At 37.8% G+C, this 16763-nt stretch overlaps 1 protein-coding gene across 8 annotated transcripts in view; it reads left to right on the forward strand.

Annotated features, from left to right (window-relative positions):
• Positions 1 to 16763, forward strand: part of TULP4 (TUB like protein 4) — a 156650-nt gene that overhangs the window by 19077 nt on the left and 120810 nt on the right. For 6 of the 8 annotated variants that reach the window (XR_008971869.1, XM_057406695.1, XM_057406734.1 and 3 more), the window contains exon 2: positions 10105 to 12405. Coding sequence is in view for 7 of the 8 variants with exons in the window: in XM_057406695.1 (XP_057262678.1) it covers positions 12154 to 12405 (252 nt within the window). In the remaining variant the exon portion in view is untranslated. Of the gene's footprint in view, positions 1 to 6576; positions 7230 to 8552; positions 8604 to 10104; positions 12406 to 16763 lie in introns of those variants that run through there. The other 2 variants (XM_057406726.1, XM_057406703.1) reach the window with 2 other exon arrangements.

The following is a 16763-nucleotide window of genomic DNA, read 5'->3' on the forward strand; positions in this document are numbered from 1 at the left end:
TTTTAATAGACTTATGTAAGCTCAAGGGGACCGCTGACGCTGCAAGATTACAATGTTACCTTGCCAAGCTGCTTACCAGGAAAAGCAGCTGAATTTTCCTTGAGCAGTTTGCAAGCAGACTTTTTGAACACAGAAGAACCTTCAGTACAGATACTGAGTTTTATAAAGGGAATCATCAGGGTGGATTACAAGTTACCCGTTTTTTTCATTGTGGGTTTTTTGTAGGTATGGGTTTTTTTTTTGTTTTATTTTTTTCCCCTTCTAAATTGTTCCACTTTTTCACCCCTTCATGTAGACGTACAGAAAAATGGCACTCACTATATAAATATTGGGCTTTTATATAGATCTGGAGGTACTTTGTGAAGTACTTACTGAATAAAAAAAATGATTGTACTAAACCAAGTTTGTCTAACTGTATAGTAATTCTAGGCACAGAGGGAAAAAAGTGACTGTGTGTAACATAGCTTTAAAATTTTAGGTCAAAATTATTTATTAAATTATCTCAAACTGCTTTTATCTTTTTAATGTTACTTTTGGCTGGAATCTGCAAACATGATGGAATCCTAAGGAATTTAGAGTCATGTTCAAAAAAGAAGGCATCCTATGCATGAGCAAAGCATGAGTGCCGCAGGAGTATGACCTATATTTGTCAGATTTAGCAGAAGAAACCTGCTAAGTACCACCTCATCTACTAAATGCAGTCATATTCCTTTCCAAATACAAGTTTTCAAAATAAAGTAGAAAATACATGAAGCTGACATTCTTCAGTCAAGTCAGTCTTTCTCTGGATTTTTTGAAAAGTTTCCCATCTTCATCTGGAGATCCTTATTCTCCTTGGGAAAGGCAGTAAGGTGAAACTTGGCAATGGCAAAGAAGAAAATCCGAAGAATGATAGTGGGGATTTTTTTTTCTTGGTTAATCATGGATAACTTTAGCTTTGTGTGTATGTGAATGCATTAGCTTTATGTGAGTATTTATCTGAAAGGTATAGATTTAACTGTGATAATGTTTCTCAGATTCTGAATCTGAGCTTTACCAAAAAAAAAAAAAGAAAATCTTATAAGTACAGGTTAGGTAAAGATGCATTTAAGGAGTCATTGAGAGCTTTGTGTTGAGGAAGAGAAGTAATTTGTTCCAAGAAGTTTGAGTTACTGCATTTATACAGCTTCATGAGAGAAAAAGGTAATAAAATCAGTGACAGGGCTAGCTGGGAAGTAATGCGAATATTACTTTAAAAAACCCAATATGCAAATTTACAACATTTGTTTACTTTCTTGGTGAAATCTGGATATTCAATGGAAGAGCATTTGCATAACTTCATAGGGATTATAATAAGAAGCAAGCACTGTCTGCTAGTCATGCAGAGTTAAATGAATTACACAAAATCTGGCTGTCTTGAGAAGTTGCCATGTTAAGAAATAGATGTATTAATACAATATAAAAAGATCAAATTTTATTTTTAAAATGATGCCTTTCAAAGGCTTGCTTTTTGAAGATTGGGAAGAATTGGCATCTCAACTAATTTTTAGTTAATTATAGAAATGAATTTTATAAATAGAATTTGAGTAGTCTCTTTTTTGCGTAGACAGCACTAAAGGGAAATGTTCAGAATTCCTAGTTAAAATGACTTGCGTTGCTCCTTGAATATACTTTTCCAGAGTTTCTGAAAATCTCTTTCTGTTCATTATCATCTGTGATCATTTTAACACTTATTTTTGTATCATGTTTAAGAAAACAGAAGGCACAGTGCTTGATAGCTGTCCTTCCACTAAATACCTCTGTAATCAGCAATTTTTGCCTATTACAGAATTCTTACTAGAAAGGTGATAGCGTCATAGTTATGCAAGAGGAATGATAGAGCTGTTTGCGACTACAGCTTACTGCTGTTTCTTATCCCTGCTTCACAATTTTTTGTTTTAGCTGTGTACATCTTGCATATGTCTAGAAGAAGCATCTGGCCAGGATGAAGAGAGAATCGTGATGGTGAAGACCTCTGCAAAGTAAAGCTATTTGACAGAAGACTGCTGTGCCAATTTACTTAGGGGCAAATCTGCTTTCCTGCCTTCAGTTTACCCACTAGAACATGATTTTCCATAGAGTATGCCTGCTTCTTGCTAGCCTCCTTGCTTTGGTCTGTGCAGTTGACCAGTCAACTCTTAGCATATAATTTAGACAGAGCAGCTTGGAACCATCATTCACATAACAGGGCACATACGTCTGCCTTCTAAGTCTTGCTAGTGAAACAACTCACTTCTGTACAGAAGTCCTTACTTTGCTGCAAGCGTCCGTTTAAAGTTCCTGTTTTTTACAAAGGCCTCTTCAGTGACGCTTACTTGCCAAGGCTGCATCTAAAGCAAATCACTCTTTGAGTCTTTATTCGTGATATTATATGCCTCTTCTAACACAGAAACCTTGGCACAACCTTGGGGAAAAAACATGGAACTTGAAACAAAAGGGGGACAGGTATGGGAAGGAGATGAAGCTTTTCATTAGCTTTACATCCCTTTATTGTGAGGGCAGGAGTATCCCTCCTCTGCATCCAGACTTCTAAGCAGTGGTTGTGGGTTGGGTGCAAGTCCTCCAGCACATACTGAAATCTTTAGTTACAGCATGTAGGAGGGACGGTCAGGACTAGAGTTAAGTTCTTAATCCCAAAGCCGAAGACTGAGAAACTCAAGTTCTTTAAAAACTGCAACTCTTGTCTTTTTGCATTAAAAAAAAAAAAATCCAGCCCATTGAAGGTCTCCTGCACAGCTCTAGCCAAGCAGCCTGTGATGAGCAAAGGGCTGTGTGGTGGGAAGCTCGTACTCACAGTCCACTTCAACACCTGTAATGCAGCATCACCAGGAGCTCCCTCCCTGCAGGCTGACGCAGTGTCCTTCCCTGCTGCAACATGCCACACTCAAACTGCTTCACAGCGATTATCGGATTTCTAATTGAAATATGGCTTGCTGTCCAACAGAAATAATTCTTGTTTATGAGGCTCTTCTGAATTATAAAAGCTGGTGGCTTGTTATTTTCTCCCTTCATATTCCCTTCCTTTTTTATTTCATATTTTGTTTACAGTGTTGCAGCACATATGTCACATACAACGATGTATTGGGATTTTGGGGGAGGATATCCAAACTTCAATGTATGTTCACATGAAAAGTATTCAAAGAGCCTGTGGGTAGATATTGGAGATAATTAGGAACTAGCTGAAACTGCTGCGGGCTCAAGGGATGTTTGCAGGCTGCAGAGCGTTCCTATGGGAAAGAAATTGTTCTGTAATTACAGGCAAGGTCAGTGCAGTCAGTTCAATGGAAAAGATATGGCAAGAGCTGGGGCTCCCTCCCTTGAAGATCTTTGAATGTCATTAATGAGGCACAGTTGTTACCACTTTTTAAGCAAGTGTCCCCTGAAGCATACATTGTGGAATGCTGTGAGGATTGCAGCTGTTTCTTGAGAGAGAAGATTGGCACTTGTAAGAGAAGGGAATTTCTTGGTTGCATTTTACATTTCTTTTATTCTCTAAAGATTTTGAATATGTGTTTCCGTGGTGTAAATGTCCAATTTATTTAAGAGGCTGATATATGTAATTTGTACGTTTGTCTTTTCTGAAACAGGACTTTCAACATCTGTCTGAAGTATTTCTGCCTACTTCAGTTTATTTGAAAATGAGGCATATTTGCATGGCTGATGGGTGGCTTTGGCTCCAGGACATTGTGACAGCCATCTTAAATTCATCCTCAAAAGGCAAACTCTGCTTCCTTCCCTTCTGAGGGTTAACCCTTGAGTTCAGAAATACTCCATGCCCAAATTTTCTCATCAGAAGCCTTCATGTGCCAATCGTAGTTGCGCGTACTCATCCCTTCTGTTCCTCATTCGTGCTGTACAGCTTCACCTTCTACATTTTGCCAGCTGAATGTGGGGCTGCGCTGGGACTGTGTTGGGGATTGATTCAGCTTAAAACAAAACAAAAAAAAAGGTTTTGAGCACAGGTCAAAGTGATTGAAATCTAGGCTGCTGTGGTACCATGCCTCCTACTCGCTTTCTTACATTGACTGTAGTGATGCTACATGTGCATGCTGAGTTCACGAAGAGAAGCTCCCTTAAAACTGATTGCTGTTTTGGAGGTTAAGTTTTTGTCAAGATCAGCTTCCTAAACTGCAATGATTGGAAGATTGCTGACACTTGTGTTAGGAGAGGCTGGAGGGGTATGGCTTATCACAAGGGAAGCTGAGGGTGCACCTGAATCAGGCAAAGCAGATTTATATTGTGAATCTTCATTTTTGAAGTTTTTAATTGGCTCATTTCTCTGATGTAGTTCAGAGTGTAGCATCCTTGAGTAATCATCCTGGTTTAAATGAGGGGCATGGTGTGCTGTGCTAGGTGTTGAAGAAGCGAAGAGAGCTGTGGGAGCAGAAATACTTTTATTTGTCTTGCAGCTGAATGCTTTATATTGTGAAGTTCAGGCTTCAATTATTTTTCTGGTTTGCTTCCCTGACATACAGGCATAACAGATCCAGCAGGATTTGACTCAGAAATTTCCCATGTGTGTTTGCCCAGTAGCTGATTAACTGGACTTACAGCAGTTCTTTCACAAATGGACATGACATTTATTCACCTAAAGTATACACTTTCTAAAGAAAATGTTTAAAAACCCAAGCTAAAACAAAACCAAACCCCACACCTAAGTTAGGTTTTCTCTTTTGGTAGGTTCTGTTTAGCTCATATACCCTTAGTGTGGAAGCTGAGTCTGCTTGGCAGTGCTTCTACCTTTTTTACCTTCTTTTCCCTGTGAACAGCATAATTATTTACCTCACTTCCTACACTTCTAACAATTTACTGAATATCATGTCTTCATGCCTCCGTCTTTTGGAGAATGTGACTAAATTTGACAACTCCAATAATAGCTTCTGACAATTTTCTTAAGGATCCTTGGTGTTTTTGTTGAAAATATTTCCTGAAGGCATCTTAAAACTTGTTTCTTGCTCATTCTTCCGAAATGTATTTTTTAATTTAACTCCCATTTAATTGGGTTGTGTAGCATCAAGCATTGAAAGTGGAGTATATATAATAGTTCTAGAAATAATAGAAGTATTTCCCTTATTTTTTGTGTAGGAGCTATACAGGGGAGAAGATCTTGCACTTTAAAAAAATGTAAACAAGATACATATATTGCCTTCTTCCCCATTACAAGAACCCAGGAGGGTTTCAGCACATCAGAAATACCAATCAGCTACTACTATTTTTTATTTTCACTTCTCTGAGAGCATAATTTGGTGGAGATGGTTGTAAGCTTGTCAGAGTATTGCATTGTTATAAATTTTGTCAATATTCACAAGGAATGTCTGCTGAACAGCCATTAATACAAGCTTCACTTGTCTCAGTATGCCAACAGATACATTTTCTGTCAGTTTTATTTGCTTAACGATATATAGGTGCATATAACTAACATTACAGTGCCTGTATTAGTGGGATGGCAGTAACTATCACAGTGCTTAGCATTACACCTTTGCTACGTGTCTCTTTCTGTGCAGCTGTAATGGGGTTGCAGATTTCTTTATGTCTCTGACTGACTGTCTTGCCCAGGCCATGCAGCCATCCCTGAGTAGGGGAAAAGCCTCTAGAATTACTCAAGGACAAATGTTGTGGAGAGAAAACCATTTAAGAACAGACAGAACAAAAATCAAGCATCTTCTAAACCTTTTTTTTTCCCAGGGGTGTAGAACAAGCACTAGTTAACTTACTGGTATTTGTTTAGAATCATGTCCTCCAAATTAATTTTGTATTGTTGTGTAATATGAAAGAACAGTGTTAACCTCAGTGACTTATACCACAATGGAAGGTGAATAAAGCAAAGATAATTAGAAGATATGCGTAAAAGAAGAGGAAAACCAGTACTCAAAATTCAGGTCAAAATTACATTTTCTCCCTATGGAATTGCCCTTTTTTAAAAGGAAATAAACATCCTTTTGCTTTCAAACCAGTTATCTTTTCTTGTGTGTACTTTAGCCATTTAGGAAATGAGTAGTTAATTTTGTTAAATGGTTTTCTTTCCCTTGGATAGGATTATTTAATAATTTATGTTACTTTATAAATTGGAGCAAATAAACAACAAAATGTGTCATCTCACCAGCTTCTACTCTTTAGTATTTAGACTATAATATAATGACTGTATTGCAGAACGTGCCAGTTTTGTGGTATAGTGTTCAGTAGCAACATTGAAAACTACTCCCACAGTCACCATCTGATAGCTGATGGGATCATCTGATTGTGCAGAGCCAGTTGTGGTTCGATCCTTCAGAGCAAAATGCAAATTTGTGGCCTCTCATTTTTTAAAGTATCTTGCTGTCTTCTTGGATACTGCTTTATATTTTTTCCTTTTTAGACTATAAAGGGAGGGAAAACTACAATTTCCTTTGACCTCATGCAAGTCTGACAGGAAGGAAATCTGGTTAGGCTGAAGAATCCTGGAATCTGGTAGCCTGACTTTTCAAAGACTCTGTAGCTTACATTTCTTTCCATAAGATGTTTGGGCAGTCAGAATCTTCAAAGTGCAGGATGTGAGTCCTTTTTGACTTTTTGAAGATATAATTTAGAAATAGTGTGTGCTCACCTGAATTTTCCTTCCCTGCTTTCCTTCCCCTCTGTGTCTCCTTTTATCCTCTTCTTCAGATACTCTGCTCTGGAGCCTTGATGAGTAGGGTATTGAATAAACATAAGGTACTGAAGAGCTTGCTGCAGAATTGGTACACTTGGCTGTGCATGACTTCTTTCTGTCGACAAAAGAGGCACTTCAATGAAAGATGCATGAGAATAAGCAAATATTTTCCTGGTTGTCCAGCTGTGGTTTAGCACACTTTATATGAGGTAATGGAAACAGTTAGGAGATAAAAATATTGACATTAAAATATGGCAACCACTGTTAATAAGCTCATTCTCTTTTCTGAAAATGAATATCTAAATTTATTTCTATAATGTGGAAACTTGTTGCTGGTTTTGCATTTTAGAAGAGCTACTCTTTCAAAGCAAAATCAAATGAAATATTTGTGTTTCTTTCCTGTGTTACAGGTCTAATATGTTTTTGTCTCATTAGGTGCCTGTGCTTAAGAAATGCTTTACAACACAGGGCTTAAATTCAAAACAGTATTAGAGGGTGAGCCCAAGAAGCATCTCCTTTTCTTGAAGGGAAAATTAAGAACAAAGATATTTTCAGCTACTCTTTTAAGTGAGACTAAAAGCAGGTAACTGCAATGTGTTGATATTTAGTGTCCTAGTAGTGCTAGAAGTAATTCAACAGCAACGAAGAATATTTTTTCCAGAATCCAGTATGCTTGTATGGTTAACCCTTGCCCTGCTCTGGAAGAAAAGATGCATAAAGTTTGACTATTTATAAAAATGCCGTTAAAAATTTAGTTGGGATAAGTTTCATTTGGAAGACCAAGTTCTCTTTATGTAGGAAGCCCAAACTGAATTCAGACTAGTGGTAAGATGTGCAGATAGCTCTTCTAGAATGCTTTTTATCCTCAGCTTTTACACATGCTTTATAATGGATGTAGCAGCCATTATGTTGTTTTTTCATGGTGGGGAAAAAAAAAAGGCAAAAAGCTTGGTTTAAACATGTGAAAAAGAATAGAACTGTGGGACTGCTGTAAGGGCAGAGGAAGGAGGGGGTGGCTAAATTAGTTACTGATTTTCTTGAGGGAAGACTGGCATCTGAATCTTTTAATTATTTCTTAGGAAATACTGAGAGGGTAGAAATGAAAGAGAGGGGAATGGAAAGAATTAAATCTTAATATATAATATATGTAATTTTAATTCAGCCTGTCTTTTGAGTGTTTGACACTGCAGTCCTAAAAGTATTTTTTTAATAAGTGCAACATAAAGGAAGTGTTGACCCTTGGTGATTTAAAGGTAAAATAATCTTGTAGGGTGTACTGTGGAGAGAGAGAGAGAGGTGTTTGAATAATGACTGACTTTATTCCTTTTGTAGCTATTTTAGATTTTCATCTCTCCCTGTCCAGCATTCCTAATGCAGCTGGGATATTTTAATAAGAATATAATTATTTTTAAGGAGCTTTTGGTTCATCTAATCTTGAAAGTGATGGTAAATGGGACTGAGGTGAAAGAGGGTTATTGGCCAAGACGCAGAAGCGTTCTTTTCTCAAACCTGTTTATTTTATATGCAGTGAATAAGGACAGAAATTGCATACAGATTTTGTGCAAAACCACTGCATCTACTGTTGTCTGTATTTTAAAATCCACTTGTAAAGTCATGGTACGTGCACAGTTCAAACATTTCTGTTTAATGCTTACCTCGTGCTGCTCTAACTGATGTTTCAGAGACTTCCTCTTTTCTCTGTAGGCTTGCATCGTAATAGACATGCCACTAATATATAATGTCAACACTTAAATGTAAGTGTTTGTTATTAAGGTTCCAGTGGGTATGGAAATAATAATGCTGATCCTTGACAGGATCAAGTTTGTATATAGGAAAAGTGCAGAAATTCTTCCTCAAACCAGTGTGTTATGAAAGTTTGAAAGTTTTTCTGACATTTCCTTTATAGGAACTTTCTTAGGGCTGTAATTGAGAAACAGCATAGATCTGGAGAGTACAGGTGACATTTCTCACATGCTTATCATGCTGCGATGAAAAAAAATGGTAGCAGCCATTATTTTTAAATCTTCAGTTAGTTGTAATGCTGAAAAGTTCTGGTGGTGACTCATCAGACCTCACGGACAGTGCTCCTGATAAGTGTGCTGGCTGAACAGTGTTGTAAACTACTTTATGACTTCACCTTTGTATCTGAGTTTTTCTTATAATTTCCTCTTTTAAAAAAAATCTTATTGATAACCCTCAAAATGTGGGGTTAGTACAGTGCCATATGTAATAGCAACAAGTTGATTTTTACAGCTTTGATGAATATCATGAATGCAATTGTAAATTAAAGCGAGCTCTCTTTAGGAGTAACCATGTAGATGCAATAACTGTGCGTATGTATACATTTTAGATACAACTTCCAGGATACCCTGGACAGCCTTTTACTTGGTCTCTTCTACAATATTTACACTCTTCCGTATCTAACTGACTTTAGGGAATTTCACCTCTTCTTCAAATAGAGACTTTTGAAATCTAGAAAGACTACTTTTGAGTAGTCTTTCTAAGAGTAGTCTTTTTAAAATTCATCCATATTGATTCAAACTGCTAAAGCTTTAAGTTTGGAGTACCTTAGATCCTTTAAAGCAGTAATTTAAGCCCTGGAGGAAACTCCTGAATCTCCTTTGAGACTATTAGCACTGCACTTTCATGGTTTGGAGCATCTTTCATATGAGGAAAATCTGAGAGAGCTGGGACTGTTCAGCCTGGAGAAGAAAAGGCTCAGGGAGATACTTGCAATTTGCATAAACACATCATGGAGGGAATGTAGATGAGGTAACTAGGACCCTTGCAGTGCTGCCCAGTGGCAGAACTAGAAGCAGTGGGCACAAACTGAAACACTGGAGGTTCCCTCTGAACACCGGGAAATGCTTCTTTACTGTGAGAGTGATTAAGCACTGGCACAGGCTGCCCAGAGAGGATGTGAAGTCTCTGTCCTTGGAGAGATTCAGAAGCTGCCTGGATACAGTCCAGGGCAACTGGCTGTAGGTGACCCTGCTTGAGCAGTGTGGTTGGACCAGATAATGTCCAGAGGTCCCTTACAACCTCAACCACTCTGTGATTCTGTGTGCCTTGGGGTCTAACTCTGTGTTTGCCCTGTCACTGAGACCTCCCTTCCCTACCCTCACTCCAAAGTTGTGAAATCTTTAAGAGGTTACCCCAGTGACTGTGGCCAAAAGAAAGTTCCTTCTCTGCCACCCCCCCCATGCCCTAATGTATCCTTTATGTATGTGTTACCTTAGTTATACATGTCAATTGTGAAAATTTGGGAACATTGGAAGTGTGTGTGTCTGAATATTGCATGTGTCTATATTTAATGCAGGTATTTTATAGGAGTCCAGTCTAAAGTCTTTAATAATAATGCTTTGATTACTGTAACAACAGTCCTTGTATCTTTAAGTTGTTTTGTGGCTTATTAACTTTTTTCTTCTTTTTGTATGTGTGTGTGTGTTGTCTTGCAGAGTTGGAAGAATCCAGGAATTTCAAGCTTTGAATAACAGGCATCTTATAAAATCACCACAGCTAAACTGAAAAGGCAGATACATCTCAAGAGTACCTGGTTGAGTGAGCTGGTGTGTGCACAGCATGTACATGAAAACGCACATGTTTTTCTCATCGCATAGACTTACTCCTGCATATTCCTGAGACCTTTGCAATTGATGAAAATTAATTTGAGAACCAGATGGAACACCTTTACAACACAGCAATCAGTAACCCATGGAAAGACACCTGCTAGTAATGTTCAGCTTTCCACATGGTCTTCACGGGTGAAAACAGTTTGCAAGAAGAGGAAGAAAAAACACCCTCTGCACAGAAAAAGCCTAACAAATACCTCCACAATCTAAATTAATAGCTCTGAGGAAGACAAGAAAAATACAGAGGGTAGAAGAAACTGACTTTGTTATTGCAGAAGAATAATGTGTGGTCTTTGCCCCTTTTTGCTCTGGGCTCAATAGATTGTGAATGGACTAATAAATCGTGACCACATGTTGAGTAATGATGACTGGAAGTAAATAAGTTGAGGAACTATGGGACAACTCTGGGCATTGAACTGAGCAAACCTCATCATCCTTCTTGAGTTAACCAGTTCATCAAACTGGTGCATATTCTTTCTCCCTCTCCTTTTTCCTCTTTTCACTTAGTGTGGTATAAATACTAATTAATTGAGCTCATAAATGTTATTCAAATAAAACGATTGGAATACTTCATATGTTTCCTTCTTGTACAGCTGCAAATGTTGTGTCTGGAACTATGAATCTGTGCTGTAGACAAGCATCAAGAAGGAAAGATCCAATCAAAGAAGCAAGGAAAATACCTAGAGAAATAGCGAACCCAGGAAGTCAGATTTTTAATGCTGCTTCTCTTTCTTTTTTAGATGATTATATTTCTTCCTTCCTTGAATTTTAGAAGATTTTGAAAGAGTGCTTACTTGATGTGCTTTAACTGTGGCATTTGCTTTTTATGATAGGAGGAAAAAATCTGTGATTCCTTGTAGCAGAAAAAAGGGAAAAGTGAAGGAAAAACAGCTTGACATTTTAGCCTGTTTCAGAGGAGAGAGAACTTCATGGTTCACCTGAGGCAAACTTATCTGCTTGAAAGCTAAAAGCTTTAGAGTATTTTTGATTCTGCTATAAATGAAGAGGGGGTTTCTTTTTCATTCGTGTGTGGCAGCAAAGAGTGGGAAAGCAGGCAAGATAGCGTGATAAACAGTTCAGGCTGTGTTGGGTCTCTGGTGGAAAAAAAGTGCTGCAATGAAAAGTGGATTGGCTTTGGATTGCAAAAACTTTTGAGTCCAACGAGCGGTTCAGTACCAAGAGGGATTTCCCAACTGGCCTGGCACACCAGTGTCTGCACAAGTTCGGGTCTGTTGTTTCGCATGGTTTGTGTGCCTTTTTTTCCCTTTATGCAATCTCTTTCAGCTTTAGCAGCAGAAATACATCAGATGGAAAAGATATGCCAGAGGGCAGCTTGGAAAAGATGAATGTCATATATATACATATGTATGTATGTGCGTGTGTTTAAATTTCTGCAACTGAACTTTTGAAGAAAAATCTGTCTGGAGGAAATCTTAAAAGCCTTAAGTTACTTGAAACCTACACATTTGCAACTCTTTGTCTCTGGAATTGCATTACGCTAAACTGGAATCTCAGGCTGTATAAAGATTATATCAAGTTGAGCAAAAAGATGACTTAACCATTTCTTGAGCGCCTCTTATGAAGTAGCTGTTTCTCCAAAGGATAAGTGCACCCTCACTCTACAGACTCAAACAAAAATGAACGTGAATTTTTTTTTTAAGTGTTACTTTTTCTTAGCCAACTGCCATCATCTTTTATAGAGGAATTTTTCACTATGCATTTGGTGGATATTTATAAACACTGACCCCATCCTCCTCCCTTTCAATGATCTATCCCAGGTCAGTCTTATCAATAAAAAAGAAAAAAAAATTGATTTAAATTTTGTGCACTAGACATATTACTTTCTTATGTCAAAAAATAAAATATTTCAAAAGCATGTATGCAGCAGTGGAACATGGGCCTGTTCTCTGCAGCGATTCCAACATCCTCTGCCTCTCCTGGAAAGGGAGAGTCCCCAAAAGTGAGAAGGAGAAACCAGTGTGCAGGAGGCGGTACTATGAGGAAGGCTGGTTGGCAACAGGCAATGGCAGAGGAGTTGTAGGTGTCACTTTTACTTCCAGCCATTGCAGGAGGGACCGAAACACCCCTCAGAGAATCAACTTCAATTTGAGGGGCCACAACAGTGAGGTAAGCTAAATGTGTGTTACACTTTGAAGGAAATGATGGCAATGCTTTTTGTGTATATTTCTACTTAAAATCTGATGGAGTGGTATGAAGGAGGTTCAAGACTAATCCAAATGTGATTGGGATCTGTTGGAGTCTTTCTGATGAATTTGAGCGCATAAGGCTGATGATGGGGAGGTTCTCTGGAAATTATTCTGGTTTTGGTCTGGCCTGTTTACTCCTTCATTCCCAGGCCCTCCCACTTTCTAAACAAATTAAACAAATGTGCGTTAAGGCGGTTAAAATTTGATAGTTGATTGCTTTTACACAGTATTAAAGTTGGGCTTGGAAGACTTATGGAAAGGCAGGGGAGTAGAAGATTTGTTCAGTAAAGTCTGCCAAGTCTTTTGGAAGCTGCAAACTGGGATGGCATGTGGCAGGGGATAGCTGTCATCTCTAGAAAAACTTTTAATTTTGTCAGGAAAAGGAGTAAGAGGGACTAATCAGAAAAAAAGTTCAGATGCCCTGCAGTGAAATGCTGTAACTTCAGAGTGCAAGCATTGTCCTGATTATAGTGATGAAAAAACTTTTCATTTTTTTCTGAAAGGGATAAATGAGTTGGTAAAAGCCTGTATTTTAGCTGTGCTTTATCATCATCCCGGTACCTGTCTTTCTCTGCATAATGCTTCATGGAAAGTGCAGGTGATGCCCAGTAGCATGCAGTGTCTCGGACAGGTGTGAGGACTTTATTTCTGCTTTTTAGTTAGGCTGCATTTGGATGTACTTCTTGAAAAAAATCTGTCCAAATCAAAGCTTTATTTTTTTTTAGTGGGTGGAATGACATTGTATATACTGAAATTAAAGCCAAAGATACAATGTGTTGTTTTTTTTTATGCTACTTACTTGTTGGAGTCTCGATATATGTTGCCCTTTTGACATAAGCTGCACCAAGGATTTAGAAGTGGGTGGTTTCGTTTCTTGTGTAACATTAGTAACAATCTTCTTTTTAAGGAGAAAAGGGAGCAGAGGATAAATGTTTAGTCTAAAATAACTGCTTCCTCAGGCTTTTTTCTATATGCAGGTGTGTGGGTGTATTACAAATTATAGAAACTTTTATATTTATAGATGAGAGACAGATTCATGTATATATCTGTGTAAGGCTCATTCAGAAAATTACAGCCACCTTTTCCCAAAGGGAATGATGATGTTTGAATCCAGCATTTTGTTTTGAACTGTCTCTAGTGGTCAGCATAATTTTCAATTGCAGATTGCATTTTGTGTTTGGAATATGTAATACAGTGATCACTTTTCATTTCTCTATGTTTTGCTCTCTAACTTTTCTGGGAACCTGGGCACCCATTTTTCCCCTTTTGCATAATAAATATCTTGGAAACCCTGGAGGAAGTGGGAATCCTGGTCATGGGAATATGAAATCTTGTTGCAGGACATGGGTATATAATACTAGGTTTAAGTATGTGCCAGTTAAATGGAGAAGATGCTGATGTGCATGCTGCCCTTTGGTTTTGGCTAGTTTGCTTTGTTTATTCAGTTGGCCATTAGATTCTCTTTCTGGGTCATTGCATCATTGCTGTGTGGATTCAGCTGTGCTGTTTGTGCATCCTTTTGCTTACCAGTGATTGGTATGAGAGAGACTCTCAGATGAGAGGAAAATGTTCTATTTGATGTGGGGAGCACTTAAAATGTGTAGGGTCAAGCTTGTCATTAATAAAGAGTTGTGTTTTTGTAAAGAACTTTCCTGATAGCAGAAAATATGTGAATGACCAGAATAGAGACTGCCAATTAATTCCTCTGTATGGCACTAAAGAATCAGTATGGTGGGGTCATATGGAAGGAAGAAGAGAAGTGGTTTTAGTGCAACTAACTTTCTGTGGTGAGTGTGGCTGCTATTAGATTCTCCTGCTGGCATATTTTTTTGAGCATCAGCGTAGATGAAAGTTCAGTGTTGTAAGATGCTGTGTTGTATAACACTCTTCAACAGGCTTACTGCATGTAATACTTTTATAGGAGAATCTTACTGATTTTGGTAGAAATGAAACTGTAATACAGGATTTGTTTGTTGTTAAAGGTATATAGTCGAGTTTTTAGAGATTATTTTCTTTAGAAAACACCTTTGCTTCTAAATCTGTCTGCTGAAAGATTTTTTGAAAGAAAATGTTGAACAACACTGTTTATTGCTAATATTTGCATAAGAAGTAGTAAACATTTTGTTTTTCTATTCTCATGTTAAAAAGCAAGCCAACAAGAACCTTGTCTCTTCTGTGTACTGTTACACAGTGGAAAATGCTAATTTTTCAAACTTATCCTGCTATATGTATCTGATTAATGTTATGTTTGTTGTACAGAATGTGCCCAAAGGAATGTGATTGAATTAAAATTTTAAGATCTTGTGTGTTTCACATGTTATATTGCCTTCTTCCCAGAAATGGTCATTTATACCACTACATATTTTGCTTTGGGATAAAGCTAGGGTGACAAGTCAAGTTTATTGCTTTTCTGACAAAGATTGCTGCTTTGATATTAGTATGAATTCAATTATAAAGTGTGAAATGCTGTAATGAACAGAGTAGAAGAGTGAAAATACAGAAGCTAAATGCTTTCCACTTGGGGTATAATTAGCAATATGCTGTGGGCAGAGCAGTACATTGTATTTCAGTTTTAGGGTGAAAATCTGGAAAAGGTGATGCAGCAGTGATGTGCTTTTGGCAAGAACGTGAGACTATTTTTAAGTGAGTCATGAAGGTGGATGCTAGTGATGCATTTTTGTTATGTTTTTATGATTGCTGAAGAGAATTCAGCTTTTCCTGCTGAAACTTTTTTTGTACACAGGTCCTTTTTATTGTCATAGCACACCTGTAGCATATCAGAACAAATAAGAATGAAGAATCTCCAGGATTTAATTGCTGACATGCATATTGCAGTGGTGAACTTGAATGACTCATCTCATTGAACAATAATTGAGAATGAAATGCTTCATAGCATGAGCTTGTGTTTTTACAGTTGCTTCAAGGTTGGTTTTTAGAGTTTGAATGAGGAAGTGGCTGCCATATTATTTTAATTAGTGACCTCAATTTTTTGTAGTTTCGAGGGATAACTACAGTGATCAAAATAAGCGTATTCCATTTATTCTGTGGCAAGAGGTGAAAATACTGCATTTGGTGATAAACCCCTTTTAACTTTGGCATTACAGTTACAGTCCTGAATATCATTTATGTAAGTCTCAGCATTCTAAAAATGAAAATTTAAATGGGCATGTACCAAAGGCAGAAGCAACTATGATGCAGAAGGAAGGGGTAACCTGTGTTGCACAGCAGTGACATGTTTCACGTGTCATAGGAACATGTTGTATCTCTGACTGTGACATGGGAGGTGTCTGTGTGGGTTAGTAGTGGATGGAGCAGATGTGAATGACTGCAGAGGCTCATGGTTCAGTTTGGCTTTAGAGCATTCCGTTGGTTTGGGAGAATAAACTGACAGGGGCTGGCTGTTGGGTTTCTTTTCTCAATGTGGCAGAAAGGTTAGAAGGCAGGAAGATGTGCTGTTATACTACAAGATGTGAATTAGTGTCTACAGAGCAGAGTTGTGGTGGTCTAAAATACCTTTCCCTCCACTGCATGTGTAAACAATGCTATGCAGAAATTACAGAGTGAAATTTAGAAGTCTTTGATTTTGACCTAACTTGACTGTCCTTGGCTGCACTGGGAAATGGCGTTAGGAAAGTAATTGAGCACTTTCCTTTATGACTCTTACTAGCTCTGTAATGAATAAAGGATTAAATGAAAAATACCTGGTCACTTCAGCAGGGTCAGGGTTTAATGTGACTAGCAGGCTCTGGAGCATGCCAGGCTATTTGTAATACCACTGAGACATTGGCTATCAGCTTCTGGTCCATCCTGAGATTTCTGGGGAGAGGTTTTCAAGGGGATCTGTGAAAGGTAATGAGAAAAAAAGCCCAAACTTATCCTTAGTGGGCTTTAGTTAGCATTACAGGGATCTTCCCCTTCCAGTGAAAGATTTAGAGGATGCCTGCAAATCATATTGGTTGGACAGCGCGGCTGTAGGTGTTGCTTTTAATGGGTTCTGTTGTATCCAGTGTATTAAGATGGTAACAGTTTCTATGCCACTTAATGTTTTGTAAATTATTAGTGTTTTAAAAAAATATTTTGCAGGTGTATATTTTCACTGTGTTAAGTAAAAAGACATCTTAGAGATATTTAATAAGATTCAGTATGTTAATTGCTGGACTGAAGCATTAAAAAAAGTGCAAGAATATGCAAATTCAGATGCTGTGAATTAAGTAACATGCTGAATACGTTATTGAGTATGTATAACGTTTTTTACTGTAAACATAAAGTAAATTGCTC

The sequence above is a fragment of the Pezoporus wallicus genome, unplaced genomic scaffold (genome assembly GCF_028554395.1).
Source record: "Pezoporus wallicus isolate ANWC-B61680 ecotype Strahan unplaced genomic scaffold, APGP_CSIRO_Pwel_v1 contig_3817, whole genome shotgun sequence".
Classification (NCBI taxonomy): Eukaryota; Metazoa; Chordata; class Aves; order Psittaciformes; family Psittacidae; genus Pezoporus; species Pezoporus wallicus.